At 43.7% G+C, this 25,322-nt stretch overlaps 1 protein-coding gene across 1 annotated transcript in view; it reads right to left on the bottom strand.

Annotated features, from left to right (window-relative positions):
* The window catches only part of LOC120036280 (sodium- and chloride-dependent GABA transporter 1-like), a 28,431-nt gene extending 13,794 nt beyond the window's left edge, over nucleotides 1-14,637 (bottom strand). The window contains exons 1-10 of the mRNA XM_038982760.1: nucleotides 14,412-14,637; nucleotides 13,982-14,113; nucleotides 13,578-13,678; nucleotides 13,070-13,179; nucleotides 12,748-12,880; nucleotides 12,301-12,435; nucleotides 9,887-9,990; nucleotides 8,718-8,842; nucleotides 6,899-7,011; nucleotides 2,420-2,551 (exon numbers count right to left, since the gene is read on the bottom strand). Of these exons, the coding sequence (XP_038838688.1) occupies nucleotides 2,420-2,551; nucleotides 6,899-7,011; nucleotides 8,718-8,842; nucleotides 9,887-9,990; nucleotides 12,301-12,435; nucleotides 12,748-12,880; nucleotides 13,070-13,179; nucleotides 13,578-13,678; nucleotides 13,982-14,113; nucleotides 14,412-14,637 (1,311 nt within the window). The remainder of the gene's footprint in view (nucleotides 1-2,419; nucleotides 2,552-6,898; nucleotides 7,012-8,717; nucleotides 8,843-9,886; nucleotides 9,991-12,300; nucleotides 12,436-12,747; nucleotides 12,881-13,069; nucleotides 13,180-13,577; nucleotides 13,679-13,981; nucleotides 14,114-14,411) is intronic.
* Between the last annotated feature and the right edge of the window lie 10,685 nt (nucleotides 14,638-25,322).

The following is a 25,322-nucleotide window of genomic DNA, read 5'->3' as shown; positions in this document are numbered from 1 at the left end:
CTGTTTAATTTATTTGGTCTTACACAATAGCTGATAGTCATTAGAACAATTCCCATCCCCTACAGTGGACTAAAGTAGAGACTAATTCATGTGTTTATCTCAGCAAGAACACTACTGTTATTCCACATTCTTTTATTATTTCACTTCTTACACATTTTTTTTCTGGTGTAATTAGGCTTTTTGAATTATGAAATGAAATGCCAACTGGTCGTTGAAAATACTGGACTGGACTAGATGTGACCGGACTGGACTAGATGTGACCGGACTGGACTAGATGTGACCGGACTGGACTGGATTAGATGTGACCGGACTGGACTAGATGTGACCGGACTGGACTAGATGTGACCGGACGTGACTGGACTAGATGTGACCGGACTGGACTAGATGTGACCGGACTGGACTAGATGTGACCGGACTGGACTGGACTAGATGTGACCGGACTGGACTAGATGTGACCGGACTGGACTAGATGTGACCGGACTGGACTGGACTAGATGTGACCGGGCTGGACTGGACTAGATGTGACTGGACTGGACTAGATGTGACCGGACTGGACTAGATGTAACCGGACTGGACTGGACTAGATGTGACCGGACTGGACTAGATGTGACCGGACTGGAATAGATGTGACCGGACTGGACTGGACTAGATGTGACCGTACTGGACTAGATGTGACCGGACAGGACTGGACTAGATGTGACCGGACTGGACTGGACTAGATGTGACCGGACTGGACTGGACTAGATGTGACCGGACTGGACTGGACTAGATGTGACCGGACTGGACTGGACTAGATGTGACCGGACTGGACTGGACTAGATGTGACCGGACTGGACTAAATGTGACTGGACTGGACTAGATGTGACCTGACTGGACTGGACTAGATGTGACCGGACTGGACTGGATTAGATGTGACCGGACTGGAGTGGACTAGATGTGACCGGACTGGACTGGACAAATGTGACCGGACTGGACTGGACTAGATGTGACCGGACTGGACTGGACTAGATGTGACCGGACTGGACTTGACTAGATGTGACCGGACTGGACTGGACTAGATGTGACCGGACTGTACTGGACTAGATGTGACCGGACTGGACTGGACTAAATGTGACCGGACCGGACTGGACTAGATGTGACCGGACTGGACTAGATGTGACCGGACTGGACTAGATGTGACCGGACTGGACTGGACTAGATGTGACCGGACTGCACTAGATGTGACCAGACTGGACTAGATGTGACCGGACTGGACTGGAATGGACTAGATGTGACCGGACTGGACTGGATTAGATGTGACCGGACTGGACTGGACTAGATGTGACCGGACTGGACTGGACTAGATGTGAAGGGACTGGACTGGACTAGATGTGACCGGACTGGACTGGACTAGATGTGACCGGACTGGACTAGATGTGACCGGATTGGACTAGATGTCGCCGGACTGGACTAGATGTGACCGGACTGGACTAGATGTGACCGGACTGGACTGGACTAGATGTGACCGGACTGGACTAGATGTGACCGGACTGGACTAGATGTGACCGGACTGGACTGGACTAGATGTGACTGGACTGGACTAGATGTGACCGGACTGGACTGGACTAGATGTGACCAGACTGGACTGGACTAGATGTGACCGGACTGGACTGGACTAGATGTGACCGGACTGGACTGCACTAGATGTGACCGGACTGGACTGGACTAGATGTGACCAGACTGGACTGGACTAGATGTGACCGGACTGGACTGGACTAGATGTGACCGGACTGGACTAGATGTGACCGGATTGGACTAGATGTCGCCGAACTGGACTAGATGTGACCGGACTGGACTAGATGTGACCGGACTGGACTGGACTAGATGTGACCGGACTGGACTAGATGTGACCGGACTGGACTGGACTAGATGTGACCGGACTGGACTGGACTAGATGTGACTGGACTGGACTAGATGTGACCGGACTGGACTGGACTAGATGTGACCAGACTGGACTGGACTAGATGTGACCGGACTGGACTGGACTAGATGTGACCGGACTGGACTGGACTAGATGTGACCGGACTGGACTGCACTAGATGTGACCGGACTGGACTGGACTAGATGTGACCAGACTGGACTGGACTAGATGTGACCGGACTGGACTGGACTAGATGTGACCGGACTGGACTGGACTGGACGTGACTGGACGTGACTGGACTGGACTAGATGTGACTGAACTAGACTGGACGTGACTGGACTAGATGTGACTGAACTGGACTGGACGTGACTGGACTGGACTAGATGTGACGGAACTGGACTGGACGTGAGTGAACTGGACTGGACCGTGTGTGTGTGTGTGTGTGTGTGTGTGTGTGTGTGTGTGTGTGTGTGTGTGTGTGTGTGTGTGTGTGTGTGTGTGTGTGTGTGTGTACTGTACCTGTGTGATGTTGGACAGGCCGATGATATAAGAGACCAGGCAGACGGCAGCGATGAAGAGTTCTCTTCTTCCTCTCAGAGCCCTGGGGAACTCATCCACCAACGCAGTGATGAAGCCCTCCACCGTGCAGAACTACACAGCACGTACAACATATTAGATCAGGCCCGCCCACTCCCGTTTCAAAGGCTCTCGGATCAATTTCCCGCAGGAACTCAGTTGGGGTCTCAATTTACTGTTGCTAGGTAGAATAGTAGAATAAATCTGGTTGTGCTGCAGTAGGTTGTTCTCATGTTATGTCAGTCACGGACAGTCCCTCAATTAACCCACGTCAGCCACATTGTTTAGGATTGGTAAAATAGGCTAGCGGCCAGCTATCTAAACTTAGTAGTCATGGTGGAATTACCTCCCGGGTATTGAAAACTCATATTCCTCTCCGCCCCAAACTAAAATGAGTAGAATTGCATTATATAACACTATACCTCCACAGTACACTACTATACAACACATTATATAATACTATACAACACATTATATAATACTATACAACACATTATATAATACTATACAACACATTATATACTACTATACAACACAGTATCTAATACTACACAACACATGATATAATACTATACAACACATGATATAATACTATACCTCCACAGTACACTACTATACAACACATTATATAATACTATACACCACAGTATCTAATACTACACAACACATTATATAGTACTATACAACACATTATATAATACTATACAACACAGTATCTAATACTATACAACACATGATATAATACTATACAACACATTATATAATACTATACAACACATGATATAATACTATACAACACAGTATATAATACTATACAACACATTATATACTACTATACCTCCACAGTACACTACTATACAACACATGATATAATACTATACAACACATTATATAATACTATACAACACATTATATACTACTATACCTCCACAGTACACTACTATACAACACATGATATAATACTATACAACACAGTATATAATACTATACAACACATGATATAATACTATACCTCCACAGTATCTAATACTATACAACACATGATATAATACTATACAACACAGTATATAATACTATACAACACATTATATACTACTATACCTCCACAGTACACTACTATACAACACATGATATAATACTATACAACACAGTATATAATACTATACAACACATGATATAATACTATACCTCCACAGTATCTAATACTATACAACACATTATATACTACTATACCTCCACAGTACACTACTATACAACACATTATATAATACTATACAACACATGATATAATACTATACAACACATGATATAATACTATACAATACATGATATAATACTATACAACACAGTATATAATACTATACAACACATTATATAATACTATACCTCCACAGTATTTAATACTATACAACACATTATATAATAATATACCTCCACAGTATTTAATACTATACAACACATTATATAATACTATACAACACATGATATAATACTATACAACACATGATATAATACTATACCTCCACAGTACACTACTATACAACACATGATATAATACTATACAACACAGTATATAATACTATACAACACATGATATAATACTATACAACACATGATATAATACTATACAACACAGTATATAATACTATACAACACATGATATAATACTATACAACAGATGATATAATACTATACAACACATGATATAATACTATACAACACATGATATAATACTATACGACACATTATATAATACTATACAACACAGTATATAATACTATACAACACATGATATAATACTATACAACACATGATATAATACTATACAACACATGATATAATACTATACAACACATTATATAATACTATACAACACAGTATATAATACTATACCTCCACAGTACACTACTACACAACACAGTATCTAATACTATACCTCCACAGTATCTAATACTATACAACACATGATATAATACTATACAACACATTATATACTACTATACCTCCACAGTACACTACTACACAACACAGTATCTAATACTATACCTCCACAGTATCTAATACTATACAACACATGATATAATACTATACAACACATGATATAATACTATACAACACATTATATAATACTACACAACACATTATATAATACTATACCTCCACAGTATCTAATACTATACAACACATTATATAATACTATACCTCCACAGTACACTACTACACAACACAGTATCTAATACTATACCTCCACAGTATCTAATACTATACAACACATGATATAATACTATACAACACATTATATACTACTGTACGGCACATTATATAATACTATACAACACAGTATTTAATACTATACAACACAGTATTTAATACAATACAACAGATTATATAATACTATACCTCCACAGTATCTAATACTATACAACACATGATATAATACTATACAACACATGATATAATACTATACAACACAGTATGTAATACTATACAACACAGTATTTAATACTATACAACAGATTATATAATACTATACAACACATTAACACAATAACACTACTAGTTTAGATAGAGTAGATCAGAGTTGGATGAAACTGACTTCCTGCACCGCTTATTGAATATTAGGCAAACAGTATTGCAATCACGCAACTCATCCAAGTCAAGCACTGCATTAGATGGATAATACTACATTCATTGTCCAACACAACAAAACACAACACAACAATGCAATAACACAAAAAACAACATCACAACAACAACATGACAAAATACACACAACACAACAACAACTCAACAAATTAACACAACAACTAGACAACATACACAAAACACAACACAACAACACAACAACACAACAACACAAAACACAACACAACAACACAACAACACAACAACACAACACAACAACACAACAACACAACAACACAAAACACAACAACACAACAACACAACAACACAACAACACAACAACAACACAACAACACAACAACACAACAACACACAAAAACACAACACAACAACAACACAACAACACAACACAACAACAACACAACAACACAACAACATACACAAAACACAACACAACAACACAACAACACAACAACATACACAAACACAACACAACAACACAACAACACAACACAACAACACAACAACACAAAACACAACACAACAACACAACAACACAACAACACAACAACACAACACAACAACACAACAACACAACAACAACACAACAACACAACAACAACACAACAACACAACAACACAACAACACAACACAACAACAACACAACAACACAACAACACAACAACACAACAACACAACACAACAACACAACACAACACAACACAACACAACACAACACAACAACAACACAACAACACAACAACACAACACAACAACACAACAACAACACAACAACACAACACAAACACAACACAACACAACAACAACACAACAACACAACAACATACACAAACACAACACAACAACAACACAACAACACAACAACACAACACAACAACACAACAACAACACAACACAAACACAACACAACACAACAACAACACAACAACACAACACAACAACAACACAACACAACAACAACACAACAACACAACAACATACACAAAACACAACACAAACACAACACAACACAACACAAACACAACACAACACAACAACAACACAACAACATACACAAAACACAACACAAACACAACACAACAACATACACAAAACACAAACACAACAACACAACACAACACAACAACACAAACACAACAACACAACAACATACACAAAACACAACACAAACACAACACAACAACAACATAACACAAACACAACAACACAACAACAACAATACCAAATAACAACACATAACACACATACAACACAAAATAACAACAAAACAACAACACAACATAACACAGAACAACAACACAACATAACAACACAACAACAACAACACATAACACCCATACAATAACACAACATAACACAGAACAACAACACAACATAACAACACAACAACAACAACACATAACACCCATACAATAACACAACATAACACAGAACAACAACACAACATAACAACACAACAACAACAACACATAACACCCATACAATAACACAACATAACACAGAACAACAACACAACATAACAACACAACAACAACACAAAATAACAAATAGCACCCATACAACAACACCCAACAACACAACACAAAATAACAACAAAACAACAACACAACAAAACACAAAACAACATAACACAACAACACAACAACACATCACACAACAACAACACATCACACAACAACACAACACAACAACACATAACACCCATACAATAACACAACAACAAAAACCACAACAACAACAGAAACAAGAAAAACAAATAGCTGTTGTTTCCTCACCTGACTGTCGATTCCCAGCATGAGCAGCATGGAGAAGAAGAGGATCGCCCAGAGAGGAGAGATAGGCAGCTGGGTTACTGCCTCGGGGTAGGCCAAGAACGCCAAGCCAGGACCTGCAACACAACACAGACAGGCAGTTAGAGACGGGGTCTGACAACACAACACAGACAGACAGTTAGAGACGGGGTCTGACAACACAACACAGACAGAAACAGGATCTGACAACACAACACAGACAGTTAGAGACGGAGTCTGACAACACAACACAGACAGACAGTTAGAGACGGGGTCTGACAACACAACACAGACAGAAACAGGATCTGACAACACAACACAGACAGTTAGAGACGGGATCTGACAACATAACACAGACAGACAGTTAGAGGCGGGATCTGACAACACAACACAGACAGACAGTTAGAGACGGGATCTGACAACATAACACAGACAGACAGTTAGAGACGGGACCTGACAACATAACACAGACAGACAGTTAGAGGCAGGATCTGACAACACAACACAGACAGACAGTTAGAGACGGGATCTGACAACATAACACAGACAGAAAGTTAGAGACGGGATCTGACAACATAACACAGACAGACAGTTAGAGGCGGGATCTGACAACACAACACAGACAGACAGTTAGAGACGGGATCTGACAACACAACACAGACAGACAGTTAGAGGCGGGATCTGACAACACAACACAGACAGACAGTTAGAGACGGGATCTGACAACACAACACAGACAGACAGTTAGAGACGGGATCTGACAACATAACACAGACAGTTAGAGACGGGATCTGACAACACAACACAGACAGTTAGAGACGGGATCTGACAACACAACACAGACAGACAGTTAGAGACGGGATCTGACAACATAACACAGACAGTTAGAGACGGGATCTGACAACACAACACAGACAGACAGTTAGAGACGGGATCTGACAACACAACACAGACAAACAGTTAGAGACAGGATCTGACAACACAACACAGACAGACAGTTAGAGACGGGATCTGACAACACAACACAGACAGACAGTTAGAGACGGGATCTGACAACACAACACAGACAGACAGTTAGAGACGGGATCTGACAACACAACACAGACAGACAGTTAGAGACGGGATCTGACAACACAACACAGACAGACAGTTAGAGACGGGATCTGACAACACAACACAGACAGACAGTTAGAGACGGGATCTGACAACACAACACAGACAGACAGTTAGAGACGGGATCTGACAACACAACACAGACAGACAGTTAGAGACGGGATCTGACAACACATCCCATTCCTGTTCAATACCCATAAAGAGAAGGGTTTCAATGTCCATGGTTTCACAGTGAGTTTGACTGTTCTTCAGAGTTGCTCTTATTTCTTTGCTCAAATCAAAATGTTATTTGTCACGTGCTCCTAAATACAAGTGTAGACCTTACCCATGAAATGCATACTTACCCAACAACGCAGTTCAAGAAATAGAGTTAAGAAAATATTTACTAAATAAACTAAAAGTAAGAAATAGTCAAATAAAAAAATGTAAAGTTAAAAATAACAATAACGAGGATATATGCAGAGGGTACCGGTACAGAGTTTTAATGTGGGAGGGTACAGGTTAGTCAAGTTATTTTGTACATGTAGGTAGGGTTAAAGTGACAATGCATAGATGATAAACAGTGAGCAGCAGCAGTGTGAAATCAAAAGGGGGGGGGTGTCAATGTAAATAGTCCAGGTGGCCATTTGATTAATACGCTAAGTCCTGTATTGTTTCATTAAAATCTATATCAATAGTGAACGGTAATTACCTGAGGCTGCTACTTCTATTATAGGTCTCTTAGTCACGTTGGCCATGAAGCCCACAATGGAGAAGATGACTAAGCCAGCGAACATGCTGGTGAACGAGTTGATGCAGCACACAATGATAGAATCTCTGCAGGGAGATGGAGAGAAAGACAAAAAGCATGGGGGTTTGGAACGTCTGTTGTCACACTGATATGGAAGGCCTTATCAAACCACAGCACATTTAAAATAGGGAGGGAGGGAGGGAGGGAGGGAGGGAGGGAGGGAGGGAGGGAGGGAGGGAGGGAGGAAGGAAGGAAGGAAGGAAGGAAGGAAGGAAGGCAGTGTTTTGCGTTCTATAGCCGAGTGTTACTGCAATGTCAATGGACTGACCTATTCATTTCAGAGATGGGGTGTTTGTTCATTCGGTGCCAGGGTTGAACATAGGAGAGAGACAGAGATGATGTGACAGCTGAGAGATGTGTTTTCTCTTTGTCTCTCTCTCTCTCTCCCACCCCCTTTCTATCTCTTTCTCTCTCCGACCCTCTCTCTCTCTCCCACCCCCCTCTCTCTCTCCCACCCCCCTCTCTCTCTCTCACCCCCCTCTCTCTCTATAACCCCCCCTCTCTCTCAAACCCTCTCTCTCTCTCCCACCCCCCTCTCTCCCTCTCACCCCCCTCTCTCTCTACAACCCCCCCTCTCTCTCAAACCCCCTCTCTCTCTCCTACCCCCTCTCTCTCTCCTACCCCCTCTCTCTCTCTCTCTCTCTCTCCTACCCCCCCCCTCTCTCTCTCTCTCTCTCTCTCTCTCTCTCTCTCTCTCTCTCTCTCTCACCCTCTCTCTCTCTCTCTCACCCTCTCAATTCAATTAAATTCAAAAGGGCTTTATTGGCATGGGAAACATATGTTTACATTGCCAAAGCAAATGGAATAGACAATAAAAAAAGGGAAATAAACAGGAAAAACATTAGTAAACACTACACTCTCAAAAGTCTCTCTCTCTCTGTCTCTCTCTCTCTCTCTCTGTCTCACTTGCTCTCTCATTGGCAGAGGCAGAATATAAACCGATAGCAGAGAGCTGGATGGAACGGTGTCGTAGATTTGAACCTACCTGTAAATATGATTATTGAACGGTGTCGTAGATTGTAACCTACCTGTAAATATGATTATTGAATGGGTTGTAGATTTGAACCTACCTGTAAACATTATTATTGAACGGGTTGTAGCTTCCCAGAGCAATCAGTGATCCCAGCCCCAGCCCATAGGAGAAGAAGATCTGAGTGGCAGCATCCAGCCACACCTGACGAGAACAGAGACAGAGAGTCAAAACACACTGCAAGTCAAAACACACTGCAAGTCAAAACACACTGCAAGTCAAAACACACTGCAAGTCAAAACACACTGGTACTCACAGCATCACATACAGCAATCAGCATCCATTCTCCCTCTGTATCTGTTCACTGATAAAGACTAGCTACCTCTGTATCTGTTTCCTGATAAAGACTAGCTACCTCTGTATCTGTTTCCTGATAAAGGCTAGCTACCTCTGTATCTGATAAAGACTAGCCACCTCTGTATCTGATAAAGGCTAGCTACCTCTGTATCTGTTCACTGATTAAGACTAGCTACCTCTGTATCTGATAAAGACTAGCTACCTCTGTATCTGACAAAAGGCTAGCTACCTCTGTATCTGATAAAGGCTAGCTACCTCTGTATCTGATAAAGGCTAGCTACCTCTGTATCTGATAAAGGCTAGCTACCTCTGTATCTGATAAAGATTAGCTACCTCTGTATCTGCTAAAGACTAGCTACCTCTGTATCTGTTCCCTGATAAAGACTAGCTACCTCTGTATCTGATAAAGGCTAGCTACCTCTGTATCTGTTCACTGATTAAGACTAGCTACCTCTGTATCTGATAAAGACTAGCTACCTCTGTATCTGACAAAAGGCTAGCTACCTCTGTATCTGATAAAGGCTAGCTACCTCTGTATCTGATAAAGGCTAGCTACCTCTGTATCTGATAAAGACTAGCTACCTCTGTATCTGCTAAAGACTAGCTACCTCTGTATCTGTTCCCTGATAAAGACTAGCTACCTCTGTATCTGTTCCCTGATAAAGGCTAGCTACCTCTGTATCTGATAAAGACTAGCTACCTTTGTATCTGTTCCGTGATAAAGGCTAGCTACCTCTGTTTCTGTTCCCTGATAAAGACTAGCTACTTCTGTATCTGTTCCCTGATAAAGACTAGCTACCTCTGTATCTGTTCCCTGATAAAGACTAGCTACCTCTGTATCTGTTCCCTGATAAAGGCTAGCTACCTCTGTATCTGATAAAGACTAGCTAGCTACCTCTGTATCTGTTCCCTGATAAAGACTAGCTACCTCTGTATCTGTTCCCTGATAAAGGCTAGCTACCTCTGTATCTGATAAAGACTAGCTACCTCTGTATCTGTTCACTGATAAAGACTAGCTACCTCTGTATCTGTTCCCTGATAAAGACTAGCTACCTCTGTATCTGATAAAGGCTAGCTACCTCTGTATCTGTTCACTGATAAAGACTAGCTACCTCTGTATCTGATAAAGACTAGCTACCTCTGTATCTGTTCACTGATAAAGACTAGCTACCTCTGTATCTGATAAAGACTAGCTACCTCTGTATCTGTTCACTGATAAAGGCTAGCTACCGCTGTATCTGATAAAGACTAGCTACCTCTGTATATGTTCCCTGATAAAGGCTAGCTACCTCTGTATCTGTTCCCTGATAAAGACTAGCTACCTCTGTATCTGTTCACTGATAAAGACTAGCTACCTCTGTATCTGTTCACTGATAAAGACTAGCTACCTCTGTATCTGTTCACTGATAAAGGCTAGCTCCCTCTGTATCTGTTCACTGATAAAGACTAGCTACCTCTGTATCTGATAAAGACTAGCTACCTCTGTATCTGCTCACTGATAAAGACTAGCTACCTCTGTATCTGTTCTCTGATAAAGACTAGCTACCTCTGTATCTGATAAAGACTAGCTACCTCTGTATCTGCTCACTGAGAAAGACTAGCTACCTCTGTATCTGATAAAGGCTAGATACCTCTGTATCTGTTCCCTGATAAAGGCTAGCTACCTCTGTATCTGTTCCCTGATAAAGGCTAGCTACCTCTGTATCTGTTCTCTGATAAAGACTAGCTACCTCTGTATCTGATAAAGACTAGTTACCTCTGTATCTGTTCCCTGATAAAGACTAGCTTCCTCTGTACCTGCTCACTGATAAAGGCTAGCTACCTCTGTATCTGATAAAGGCTAGATACCTCTGTATCTGTTCCCTGATAAAGGCTAGCTACCTCTGTATCTGATAAAGGCTAGATACCTCTGTATCTGTTCCCTGATAAAGGCTAGCTACCTCTGTATCTGTTCACTGATAAAAGCTAGCTACCTCTGTATCTGTTCCCTGATAAAGACTAGCTACCTCTGTATCTGCTCACTGATAAAGGCTAGCTACCTCGGTATCTGTTCACTGATAAAGGCTAGCTACCTCTGTATCTGATAAAGACTAGCGACCTCTGTATCTGATAAAGACTAGCTACCTCTGTATCTGCTCACTGATAAAGACTAGCTACCTCTGATTCCTTGAGCTTTTCGAAGTTGGGCGTGATATAGAAGAGGATTCCATCGATGGCTCCGGGGAGAGTGATGCCACGGCAGAAGAGGATGAAGAGCATGAAGTAGGGGTAGGTGGCTGAGAAGTACACCACCTGATACAGGGAGGGAGGGAGAGACTTGTTAAAATACAAGACAATGGAGCTATGGCACCCACCTTACGTCATTACTATAGTTAGGACCCATGCATGGATTAACTGCCATTTTTCCAGTCAAATGTTTCTTAAATCGATTTTGAACCTAAAGCCATGTCTCTTACTTTTGCAAATAAGCCAGGGGACATGCTGGACCCCCCCAACATACAATACGGCTGCCAAAATCTAATATGGCTGCCAAAATCCAATGTCAAGATTCCTCAGTGCGGTTTAGCCCCTACTCTCTGAATTTAGTCAGTGGCAGCCTCTTACCTTGCCGGTCCATGCAACACCTTTCCAGATGCAGAAATAAACCAGGACCCAGGCGATGGCCAGCGTGATGGCGAGAGGCGCTCTGATTTCCCCAGGCTTCTCCAGACCGTCCGTCAATTGGTGCATGTTACGTCTACAGGACAAATCAACCAATGAACCAATCTATCAACCAACCAATCAATCGACCAATCAATACAATTGGTTTATACATCCTTTTTCATCAACTACAACCCCATTCATTATTGTCTACACTGGTTTGGTCTAACCAGAGCCAAAAAACCAACCAAACTTTTCAAAAATATAATAAAATACATGTTCTTACTCCCAGAATTCCTGAACGGCACTGGTGAGGTTGACAGCGTTCGGGATGCTGTAGTTGGTGTAACAACGCTCTGTGTTCCAAGAATTTCCACACGATTGCCATGGCAGCTCCTGGAATAACAAAGACAGAGTTTTTTCTTTTTCTTTCTCTCACGTGTTGTCATTTTCCCCATCTCTTTTCACCCAGGCGACATGCACCACATTTTTTTTTTGGAAAGGGTACTGATGGCCAAATTCGATATCTTTTGAATTCACTATACATAAAAGAAACAGTATTTCTTTCTTTTCAGCATTCAAATGGATAACACCGAAAAGGGGGCCTATGCCCCCTGCTCTTTCAGTCCTCAGTCATGCTACTTAAAGACATTCATCAGGGAAATGTGCTTTTCCTTTTTAAAACCTCCCAGTGAACGAAATGCAATAACCTCACATTAATTCGTTTTTTTTTTTTTTTTTTTTTGTACTTTATAACTTTTTCATAGAAAAGCAGTAATATCCATCATACTCACAGAAGTAAAGGAGGACCAGAGATAGTATATGGCCCAGGAAATGATGACAATGTAATAAATATTTAGCCAGAAAGAAAGCACTGCAGCGGCCAGGCCAACACCTAGAACAGCAGGGAAGCGTAGAATTAGGAATGTAATATACCGTCAGTTAATACAAAATTAAATGATGTGACACCTTGACTAATTGGAAGAAAAAAAAATACATAAAATAGCTTTAGCTAGTTATATTAAATATGTGGTTTGATCTGTAATACAACGGGGAGAGGAGACATGCACTGAAATTGCAGATATTTGTATCTGTTTATTGACAACCAGCAAAAAGAGTATTGGATGAGGAGAGCTAATTGTCGGTATATATTGAGAAGTATTTCAGTTGAACCTCTAAATGTAGGCTTTTGATTTACCTTTAAACATGGGAGCCAGTTTCCACACCCCAAGCCCTCCAATCGATGTGTACTGACCGAGGGACGTTTCGAGCAGAAACAGGGGCATGCCAGCAAATATGAGCGTCAAAAAGTATGGAATCAAGAAGGCCCCTGAATGGAAGGTGAAAAGTAAGTAAACAAAAACATTTAATGGTGAATAAAAGTGACCATTTGCATTGATATACCGGGAACATTTAAAATCATCCAAAGAGATTAAGAGATTAAGACAATATTTTTGCATCACACTGCTGCGCCTAAAATTAATGATAATTACGCTCAATCTGGAGAGAAAAAGGACCATTTAGATTATTTAAATGAGGGACCCAGAACACATTTCCTGTTTGAAGGGTCAAGTTTTAAGCCTCCTTCTGTTTTTGAAAACACGGAAAAGCGCCGACATCTTGATTACCTCCTCCGTTCTTCCCACATAGATAAGGAAATCTCCAGACATTTCCGAGTCCAATTGCGTACCCGACGCAAGACAGGAGAAAGTCAAATTTTCCACTCCAGTTTTCTCTTTCGGGAAGTTCCTTTTTCTGGACTTTAACGACCAAGGTTTTGGGTTTGTCATTAGGCTCCGCATTCACCTCCGTTAAAACGTGTCCATCCGAGGCTTTAGTTCCATTAGTCGCCATGTCTCTCTGATTAGATTCAGATTTCCTGGCAAGGCTGGCAGGCGGTTGGAAGATTTTAACCCCACTGATCCACGTAGACAGCAGCTCCGCGGTTCGTTACCCAGCCGATGGACCGTTGGATGTGAAGGAGCGGGAACACGGAAGCGGGAACACGGAGGAAGTTAAAAGCGAACCTGGAAAAAAAGAACAAGAGAATGTTACCAAATAGGACATTTAAAATAATGATAGGACACTAAATATTTACATAATATTGCATTAACACGGGAATTATCCAAATTAAAGTATAGCGCTGAAAATGGGCCGTTTTGAAGAGTTTTTATTGAGTCACTTTGTTGGCGCAGGGGACAAGAGATCACACGAGGACCCTGTGGTGCTTTTTAAACAGCCAGGGACCGTTGATTTACAGCGTCGTTACTCTCAATGTCTCCCTTATACAACTTTAAAACAGCACACATTCCGCTGACAGGTCATTTAATGCTGTTAAGAGGAGGAGACCATCACCGCTGTCCAATTATTCACCATTTGGATGGTTAATTGTAGCGGAACTCAACCATCAATTTGACAAAAACATAAGATAAATGACATTCATTCACACGCTATGGCTTAGAATGTATGCCCCCAAATGAGTGTAACGTTATAAATAAAAACGGAATGCAAACCATTCATATTAACATACATCAGCTTGTCTGTTAATTATCCGAGGTTAAATACTTTGAATATAGTTTTCTTTAATTATTCATAATAAATGTGAGACAAAAGTAAATTGGTTGATTTAAAAAAAAAAAAAATCGTTCCTGTTACAAGTCAAAACGCATTGTGCGTATTGTGGAAACAATGGCTAGGCAACGTCATGCTTTTGGTGTTTTTAGTCATTTATTTGTTTGAATAATACCGTGCCTCTATATCTGTAGTATAATGGTGAAATATTCCCCCTTTTTCCCATCAGCTAGTTGACATTTATGGAAAGAGATGGAGATGGATAAGTGCCCGCAAACAAAAGCGACAAGCTTTACGCGTCAGTCACTCTCCTACGCTTCCTTTCACATTTGCTGATGATATTCCATGAATTATGGAACTTCAAAAAAACGAATCAAATGTAGAAGGATGTGATTTATCACTCTCTTTGAAGTTGCATGGATTAAAATATATATATATATATATATATATCATTGATTTATCCAATGTAGGCGAATCATCTCGGCTACTCAGTGCGCAAACATCTGAAACACCGTTTTTCCCCACAGAGACGCAACTCCGCATCTCCAAATGGGTTCACACTGTTCTGTCCAATGTTCTGACCATCACAAGGAAGTTTTCCCACACTGTTAAACGGTAAATGCTGTACTTACAATCAAACTGCTGTGACAGCCAGAATTGTGGGACATGGTATAGTATTCCGTGCGTTCTTCTAAAAGTTGTGTTCGTGAAGCTTCTAACCGGGCAGACCAAATCAAAATATTTTTTAGAGATAGATAAGCAGAACTAAACGACGATCCTGATGGGAAAGGTGAGTTTGCAGGAAAGCAGGAACAAGGTGTGAGTGGTGCTGTCCGTTAGCTTGGTGACGCCGAAGGAGAGAGCCAAGCAGAGGAGAGCAGAGCGGGGAAACAACACCACGAAAAAAGGCAGCAGCTTCACCTCGTAACACCGTCTATCTTCAGCGGCCAGGGTTGTTACACGGAGCACAAATCCCCCCGTTCTCATCTACATAGCGTCAATGTCATCTGTAAGTCGACCCTCCCCGTGTCCAACATTTCCACCACTGAGATCGCTGTGGTTTTGAGAAAGGAGCATCTTATTGTCTCGTGGTTTTATTTGCATAGTCTCTTTTCATCAACTTGGAGATTTATTTTTTCTACACGAATTGATTGGGTGACTCACAGACAGTTATATGACTTAACATTTTGTTAGCTTTACGTTATTGCTCACATATAGGAAAGGTATCATACCCTTAACCGTGTTGATATTCCCAGAAACAATTTTATTGTTCCATTAATCCACTTCATTTGGAATGGTATTTGGATTTAAAAAAAATCCCAAATAAAAATAATAAATATTAGTTTTATGATGTTGAAAAGCTTTACTTTGTAATTTCTGAGAGATGGGGGAGGGATATTTACACATTGGGGACTTATTCCAGGTTGGGCAAATGCGTCTCCCTGCACATAATTTCCCCCCCCAATGAATTCAGTCGGGGTCTCAATTTACTGTTGAGAGTTAAAATAGTAGAATACAGCAGGTGCAATTTCGAAACCTGGTTGTGCGTCCACAGTTTTTCCTCTGTTTATGTCAGAGAAACCAACCATTCCCAGAGTGGCAGAAATGGAGGCAGATGCCAATCATGCTGTGGTTGCTGGCAAATTGTGATAAGAGGAACCCGTCAATAAAAGCTAGTCTGAGGGTGGGAGATAAATTGAAAAAACTGCGCCTGTAATCTTTTTAATCCGCTGTCTCATGAAATATAATACCCCCGGTGACAGAGAAAAAACAGACTTTAAAAGCTGATTTGAACCCCAAAAATGTTGAGACAAATTAATATATTGATTAGTAGACACTATAGTGTCTCACAGGGAGATTGGGCCTCAGTGAGTTTGAGACTTGGAAAAGTGCAGAGACGAAGAGATAAAAAGCTAAAACAGAAAGATGGCCTCTGCTGTGTTCCATTCTGATTGGCTCACTCAGCTAGAATGGGGATTACGTGTTTTATCCACTCTCTATTCTTCAAAGCTTGAAGTCCATGCATACCAAATGGTGAATAGATGATTTCATCATGACCCGATCGCCCAAATCACCTGGCGCCAACAATGTTTCTAATTTCCTACCCACAGTCACCCACTCATTTGGATTGTGAGGTCTTATTCAGGTATGTACCACTCTCTCTGCCGTATCACAGCTTCTGGTCCTTCATCTCTGATAGGAACTCATTTCATTGGACTACAAAGCACAGATTTAAAACCAATGTGGAAAGATAAACACGACAGCTGTTATAACATACCACAACAGCTGTTATAACCTACCATGACAGCTGTTATAACCTACCACGAAAGCTGTTATAACATACCATGACAGGTGTTATAACCTACCAAGACAGCTGTCATAACATACCACGACAGCTGTTATCACCTACCATGACAGCTGTTATATACCACCACGACAGCTGTTATAACCTACCATGACAGCTGTTATAACCTACCACGAAAGCTGTTATAACATACCACGACAGGTGTTACAACCTACCACGACAGCTGTTATAACCTACCACGACAGCTGTTATAACATACCATGACAGCTGTTATAACATACCATGACAGCTGTTATATACCACCACGACAGCTGTTATAACCTACCACGACAGCTGTTATAACATACCATGACAGCTGTTATAACCTACCACGACAGCTGTTATAACCTACCACGACAGCTGTTATAACATACCATGACAGCTGTTATAACATACCATGACAGCTGTTATATACCACCACGACAGCTGTTATAACCTACCACGACAGCTGTTATAACATACCATGACAGCTGTTATAACCTACCACGACAGCTGTTATAACCTACCACGACAGCTGTTATAACATACCATGACAGCTGTTATAACCTACCACGACAGCTGTTATAACCTACCACGAAAGCTGTTATAACATACCACGACAGGTGTTACAACCTACCACAACAGCTGTTATCACCTACCACGACAGCTGTTATAACATCTGCTTCTCTCTCTCTCTGTCTCTCTCTCTACTTCTCTCTCTCAGTGCATGCTGGGAGTGTTTGTAGTTGGGAGGCCGTGTGGAGGGCTCTGTCCTTACTTACTTTCTTGCTTCTATCCTTGTTCACTTTTTTCCACAAATATTTTTTTATGGTGGAGGGTTTAAACGCATTGTTAGTTTAGCACTGCCCACTAATGTAGTTATAAGTTAGGGAGGAAGGGGACAGAGATGTAGTTTCCTGGGGGTTGAACAGGGCTCCGGGCAGCCGAGCGGAAATGGAGGAAAACTCGCCTCCCTGCGGACCTGGCATCCTTTCACTCCCTCCTCTCTACATTTTCCTCTTCTGTCTCTGCTGCTAAAGCCACTTTCTACCACTCTAAATTCCAAGCATCTGCCTCTAACCCTAGGAAGCTCTTTGCCACCTTCTCCTCCCTCCTGAATCCTCCTCCCCCTCCTCCCCCCTCCTCCCTCTCTGCAGATGACTTCGTCAACCATTTTGAAAAGAAGGTCGACGACATCCGATCCTCGTTTGCTAAGTCAAACGACACCGCTGGTTCTGCTCACACTGCCCTACCCTGTGCTCTGACCTCTTTCTCCCCTCTCTCTCCAGATGAAATCTCGCGTCTTGTGACGGCCGGCCGCCCAACAACCTGCCCGCTTGACCCTATCCCCTCCTCTCTTCTCCAGACCATTTCCGGAGACCTTCTCCCTTACCTCACCTCGCTCATCAACTCATCCTTGACCGCTGGCTACGTCCCTTCCGTCTTCAAGAGAGCGAGAGTTGCACCCCTTCTGAAAAAACCTACACTCGATCCCTCCGATGTCAACAACTACAGACCAGTATCCCTTCTTTCTTTTCTCTCCAAAACTCTTGAACGTGCCGTCCTTGGCCAGCTCTCCTGCTATCTCTCTCAGAATGACCTTCTTGATCCAAATCAGTCAGGTTTCAAGACTAGTCATTCAACTGAGACTGCTCTTCTCTGTATCACGGAGGCGCTCCGCACTGCTAAAGCTAACTCTCTCTCCTCTGCTCTCATCCTTCTAGACCTATCGGCTGCCTTCGATACTGTGAACCATCAGATCCTCCTCTCCACCCTCTCCGAGTTGGGCATCTCCGGCGCGGCCCACGCTTGGATTGCGTCCTACCTGACAGGTCGCTCCTACCAGGTGGCGTGGCGAGAATCTGTCTCCTCACCACGCGCTCTCACCACTGGTGTCCCCCAGGGCTCTGTTCTAGGCCCTCTCCTATTCTCGCTATACACCAAGTCACTTGGCTCTGTCATAACCTCACATGGTCTCTCCTATCATTGCTATGCAGACGACACACAATTAATCTTCTCCTTTCCCCCTTCTGATGACCAGGTGGCGAATCGCATCTCTGCATGTCTGGCAGACATATCAGTGTGGATGACGGATCACCACCTCAAGCTGAACCTCGGCAAGACGGAGCTGCTCTTCCTCCCGGGGAAGGACTGCCCGTTCCATGATCTCGCCATCACGGTTGACAACTCCATTGTGTCCTCCTCCCAGAGCGCTAAGAACCTTGGCGTGATCCTGGACAACACCCTGTCGTTCTCAACTAACATCAAGGCGGTGGCCCGTTCCTGTAGGTTCATGCTCTACAACATCCGCAGAGTACGACCCTGCCTCACACAGGAAGCGGCGCAGGTCCTAATCCAGGCACTTGTCATCTCCCGTCTGGATTACTGCAACTCGCTGTTGGCTGGGCTCCCTGCCTGTGCCATTAAACCCCTACAACTCATCCAGAACGCCGCAGCCCGTCTGGTGTTCAACCTTCCCAAGTTCTCTCACGTCACCCCGCTCCTCCGCTCGCTCCACTGGCTTCCAGTTGAAGCTCGCATCCGCTACGAGACCATGGTGCTTGCCTACGGAGCTGTGAGGGGAACGGCACCTCAGTACCTTCAGGCTCTGATCAGGCCCTACACCCAAACAAGGGCACTGCGTTCATCCACCTCTGGCCTGCTCGCCTCCCTACCACTGAGGAAGTACAGTTCCCGCTCAGCCGAGTCAAAACTGTTCGCTGCTCTGGCACCCCAATGGTGGAACAAACTCCCTCACGACGCCAGGACAGCGGAGTCAATCACCACCTTCCGGAGACACCTGAAACCCCACCTCTTTAAGGAATACCTAGGATAGGATAAAGCAATCCTTCTGACCCCCCCCCCCCCCCCCCCCCTTAAAATATTTAGATGCACTATTGTAAAGTGGCTGTTCCACTGGATGTCATAAGGTGAATGCACCAATTTGTAAGTCGCTCTGGATAAGAGCGTCTGCTAAATGACTTAAATGTTAAATGTTGAACGGTGTGATGTAGCATGATGCCTTCACAGCCTAACACGGAGATGTAGTTTCCTGGTTGAACGGTGTGATGTAGCACGATGGCTTCACAGCCTAACACAGAGATGTAGTTTCCTGGGGGTTGAACGGTGTGATGTAGCACGATGCCTTCACAGCCTAACACAGAGATGTAGTTTCCTGGTTGAACGGTGTGATGTAGCATGATGCCTTCACAGCCTAACACAGAGATGTAGTTTCCTGGTTGAACGGTGTGATGTAGCACGATGCCTTCACAGCCTAACACAGAGATGTAGTTTCCTGGTTGAACGGTGTGATGTAGCACGATGGCTTCACAGCCTAACACGGAGATGTAGTTTCCTGGTTGAACGGTGTGATGTAGCACGATGCCTTCACAGCCTAACACAGAGATGTAGTTTCCTGGTTGAACGGTGTGATGTAGCACGATGCCTTCACAGCCTAGCACAGAGATGTAGTTTCCTGGTTGAACGGTGTGATGTAGCACGATGCCTTCACAGCCTAGCACAGAGATGTAGTTTCCTGGTTGAACGGTGTGATGTAGCATGATGCCTTCACAGCCTAACACGGAGATGTAGTTTCCTGGTTGAACGGTGTGATGTAGCACGATGCCTTCACAGCCTAACACAGAGATGTAGTTTCCTGGGGGTTGAACGGTGTGATGTAGCATGATGCCTTCACAGCCTAACACGGAGATGTAGTTTCCTGGGGGTTGAACGGTGTGATGTAGCATGATGCCTTCACAGCCTAGCACAGAGGACAATGTTGTTACGGCTCTTTCTCTCTCTCTGCTCCACTCTCTGTTTCTGTCACCGTCTGTCTGTCTGTCTGTCTGTCTGTCTGTCTGTCTGTCTGTCTGTCTGTCTGTCTGTCTGTCTGTCTGTCTGTCTGTCTGTCTGTCTGTCTGTCTGTCTGTCTGTCCCCCTCTCTCTCTGATGATGAGAAAGGGGTCTAGGTTGGAGATCATGCTGTCAGTACCTGTGGTGTCTGTTGTAGTAGTATAGGAAGCCAATAGCTGTGGTTTCTGATCTGCTGCACTATAAAGGCATAAAGGTGTAGACTAAATCCCAATTGACACCCTAGGCTGGCACTACTTTACACCTAGGCTGGCACCCTATTCCCTACATAGTGCACTACTTTACACCAGTACTGGCACCCTATTCCCTACATAGTTCCCTCTGGGCCCTGGTCAAAAGCAGTGCACTACCTATGTGAATAGGTTGCCGTTTGGGACACGTCCTCTGGCTGGCTGCAGGTGGGCCGGCATGTGGCGGTGGTGTCTCTCTCTCTCTCTCTGCTCTGCTAACTCCATCCCCAGAGGGAGAAACAGCCATGTGGGGTTTAGAAATGCTACATTTAATTTCGTATCATTAGTAGGTTAGCTCACCCCTCATTGGCTTCCCATCTGTTGCCGTTCCAAATGGCACCCTATTTCTTGCATAGGGCTCTGGTCGAAAGTAGTGCACTATATAGGGAATAGGGTGCCAGCCTTGGTGTAAAGTAGTGCACTATGTATGGAATAGGTTGTCATTTGGAATGCGTAATGTCACAGACTCAAAGTGTTTGGCAAGCGTTTGGTGGTGGGGCACCTGATAGTGCCACTGTGCATTGAACCATATAATTACAGTAGGTGGCGATAATCTCATCTCTCTGAGGTCTTTTTTGGTATTCAGCTATACCCACCATTTGTGCAAAACGATCCCACGTCGACGCCAGTAGAATCACCAATGGGGTTGTCTGTCATAACACAAGCAGATGGAAAATGGCAGAGAGAATTTACTCCTAATGATAATTAACATTTAAAATATCTATGAAGACAGTAGTTTGCAACAAATTCAGCTGTGTTTTAAAAAACTGATGATATATGGAAATGTAACTCAGAAGGAGGGCCTATGAGCTAGCCACACTAACTTGGAGAGAGGTTTGGGACAAATATCCACATATACACATATATAAATGCACAAATAGCCCTTTGATACTCCATAAGTATATTTATATTACAATAGGACTGTCTGGATGCAAACGCATTTCAGCAAAGTATCGTGTCATTCATCGTGGAAGACATGATGACATCACTGACGTGACATAACAGGCTGTGTTGACATGACTTAACAGGCTGTGATTAAGACCAGGCTAGGGCTGTATTGACGTGACTTAACAGGCTGTGATTAAGACCAGGCTAGGGCTGTATTGACGTGACTTAACAGGCTATGTCCTAAACGTCATCCTGTAGTTGCACTCGGCACAGACACCAGTTCCACGTCTAGTTTTGACTTACCTTTTGTTGAGTTGTCAACTAACGTGAATTCAATTTGAAATCAACAAAAGATTTCACCAAGTAATCATCACGTCAAAACAACGTTGAGTCGACATCATCACGTCGAAACAACGCAGCAGTTGATCAGGTAGTCACCAGGTAGCTGTTGATCAGGTAGTCACCAGGTAGCTGTTGGTCAGGTAGTCACCAGGTAGCTGTTGATCAGGTAGTCACCAGGTAGCTGTTGGTCAGGTAGTCACCAGGTAGCTGTTGATCAGGTAGGCAGCAGGTAGCTGTTGGTCAGGTAGTCACCAGGTAGCTGTTGATCAGGTAGGCAGCAGGTAGCAGTTGATCAGGTAGTCACCAGGTAGCTGTTGGTCAGGTAGGCAGCAGCTTGTCAGTTAGGAGGCAGTTGTTCAGGTAGGTAGCAGGTATCAGTTGGTCAGGTAGGTAGCAGGTATCAGTTGGTCAGGTAGGTAGCAGGTAGATGTTGGCCAGGTAGGTAGCAGGTAGCTGTTGGTCAGGTAGGTAGCAGTTGGTCAGGTAGGTAGCAGGTATCAGTTGGTCAGGTAGGTAGCAGATATCAGTTGGTCAGGTAGGCAGCAGGTATCAGTTGGTCAGGTAGGTAGCAGGTAGCAGTTGGTCAGGTAGGTAGCAGGTATCAGTTGGTCAGGTAGGTAGCAGATATCAGTTGGTCAGGTAGGCAGCAGGTAGCAGTTGGTCAGGTAGCTAGCAGATATCAGTTGGTCAGGTAGGTAGCAGATATCAGTTGGTCAGGTAGGTAGCAGGTATCAGTTGGTCAGGTAGGTAGCAGATAGCAGTTGGTCAGGTAGGTAGCAGATAGCAGTTGGTCAGGTAGGTAGCAGGTATCAGTTGGTCAGGTAGGTAGCAGGTATCAGTTGGTCAGGTAGGTAGCAGGTATCAGTTGGTCAGGTAGGTAGCAGGTATCAGTTGGTCAGGTAGGTAGCAGATATCAGTTGGTCAGGTAGGTAGCAGATAGCAGTTGGTCAGGTAGGTAGCAGGTATCAGTTGGTCAGGTAGGTAGCAGATAGCAGTTGGTCAGGTAGGAAGCAGATATCAGTTGGTCAGGTAGGTATCAGTTGGTCAGGTAGGTAGCAGATAGCAGTTGGTCAGGTAGGTAGCAGATAGCAGTTGGTCAGGTAGGTAGCAGGTATCAGTTGGTCAGGTAGGTAGCAGGTATCAGTTGGTCAGGTAGGTAGCAGATAGCAGTTGGTCAGGTAGGTAGCAGGTATCAGTTGGTCAGGTAGGTAGCAGATATCAGTTGGTCAGGTAGGTAGCAGATAGCAGTTGGTCAGGTAGGTAGCAGATAGCAGTTGGTCAGGTAGGAAGCAGATATCAGTTGGTCAGGTAGGTAGCAGTTGGTCAGGTAGGTAGCAGATAGCAGTTGGTCAGGTAGGTAGCAGGTAGCAGTTGGTCATGTAGGTAGCAGTTGGTCAGGTAGGTAGCAGATAGCAGTTGATCAGGTAGTCACCAGGTAGCTGTTGGTCAGGTAGGTAGCAGGTATCAGTTGGTCAGGTAGGTAGCAGTTGGTCAGGTAGGTAGCAGTTGGTCAGTTATAAGGCAGTTGGTCAGGTAGTAAGCAGTCGGTCAGGTAGGAGGCAGTCGGTCAGGAGGCAGTCGGTCAGGAGGCAGTCGGTCAGGTAGGAGGCAGTCGTTCAGGTAGGAGGCAGTTGGTCAGATAGGAGGCAGTTGGTCAGCTAGGAGGCAGTTGGTCAGCTAGGAGGCTTTCTCTGCCCCTGTATCCTCCCTCAGCCTCCCTTAGCCACCCTCAGCCATCCTCAACCATCCTCAGCCTCCCTTAGCCATCCTCAGCCTCCCTCAGCCATCCTCAGCCATCCTCAGCCTCCCTCAGCCTCCCTCAGCCATCCTTAGCCTCCCTCAGCAATCCTCAGCCTCCCTCAGCCACCCTCAGTCATTCTCAGCCTCCCTCAGCCATCCACAGCCATCCTTTGCCACTCTCAGCCTCCCTCAGCCATCCTCAGCCATCCTTTGCCTCCCTCAGACACCCTCAGCCATTCTCAGCCACCCTCAGCCTCCCTCAGCCATCCTTAGCCACCCTTTGCCTCCCTCAGCCACCCTCAGCCATTCTCAGCCTCCCTCAGCCAGCCTCAGCCATTCTCAGCCATCCCTCAGCCGTCCTCAGCCCACTTGCCTGCCTGGCCCTCAATACACCACTGACGGATTCATAGAGAGACAGAAAATGAGATGACATTTTTCACTGCATAATCTATTTACCCATGACATTTATTCATAGAAGACAGTTGCTGTTGTTGATGTTGTTATCTGTGATTGTATAATTGATAAGTATTCAATGGATGTTTTTCACAACAACAATCCATTATGATAAATTACAT

The sequence above is a fragment of the Salvelinus namaycush genome, unplaced genomic scaffold (assembly GCF_016432855.1).
Source record: "Salvelinus namaycush isolate Seneca unplaced genomic scaffold, SaNama_1.0 Scaffold1282, whole genome shotgun sequence".
Taxonomy (NCBI): Eukaryota; Metazoa; Chordata; class Actinopteri; order Salmoniformes; family Salmonidae; genus Salvelinus; species Salvelinus namaycush.
Note: the sequence above shows the minus strand (reverse complement) of the source record. Positions and strands in the feature narration are given on the sequence as shown.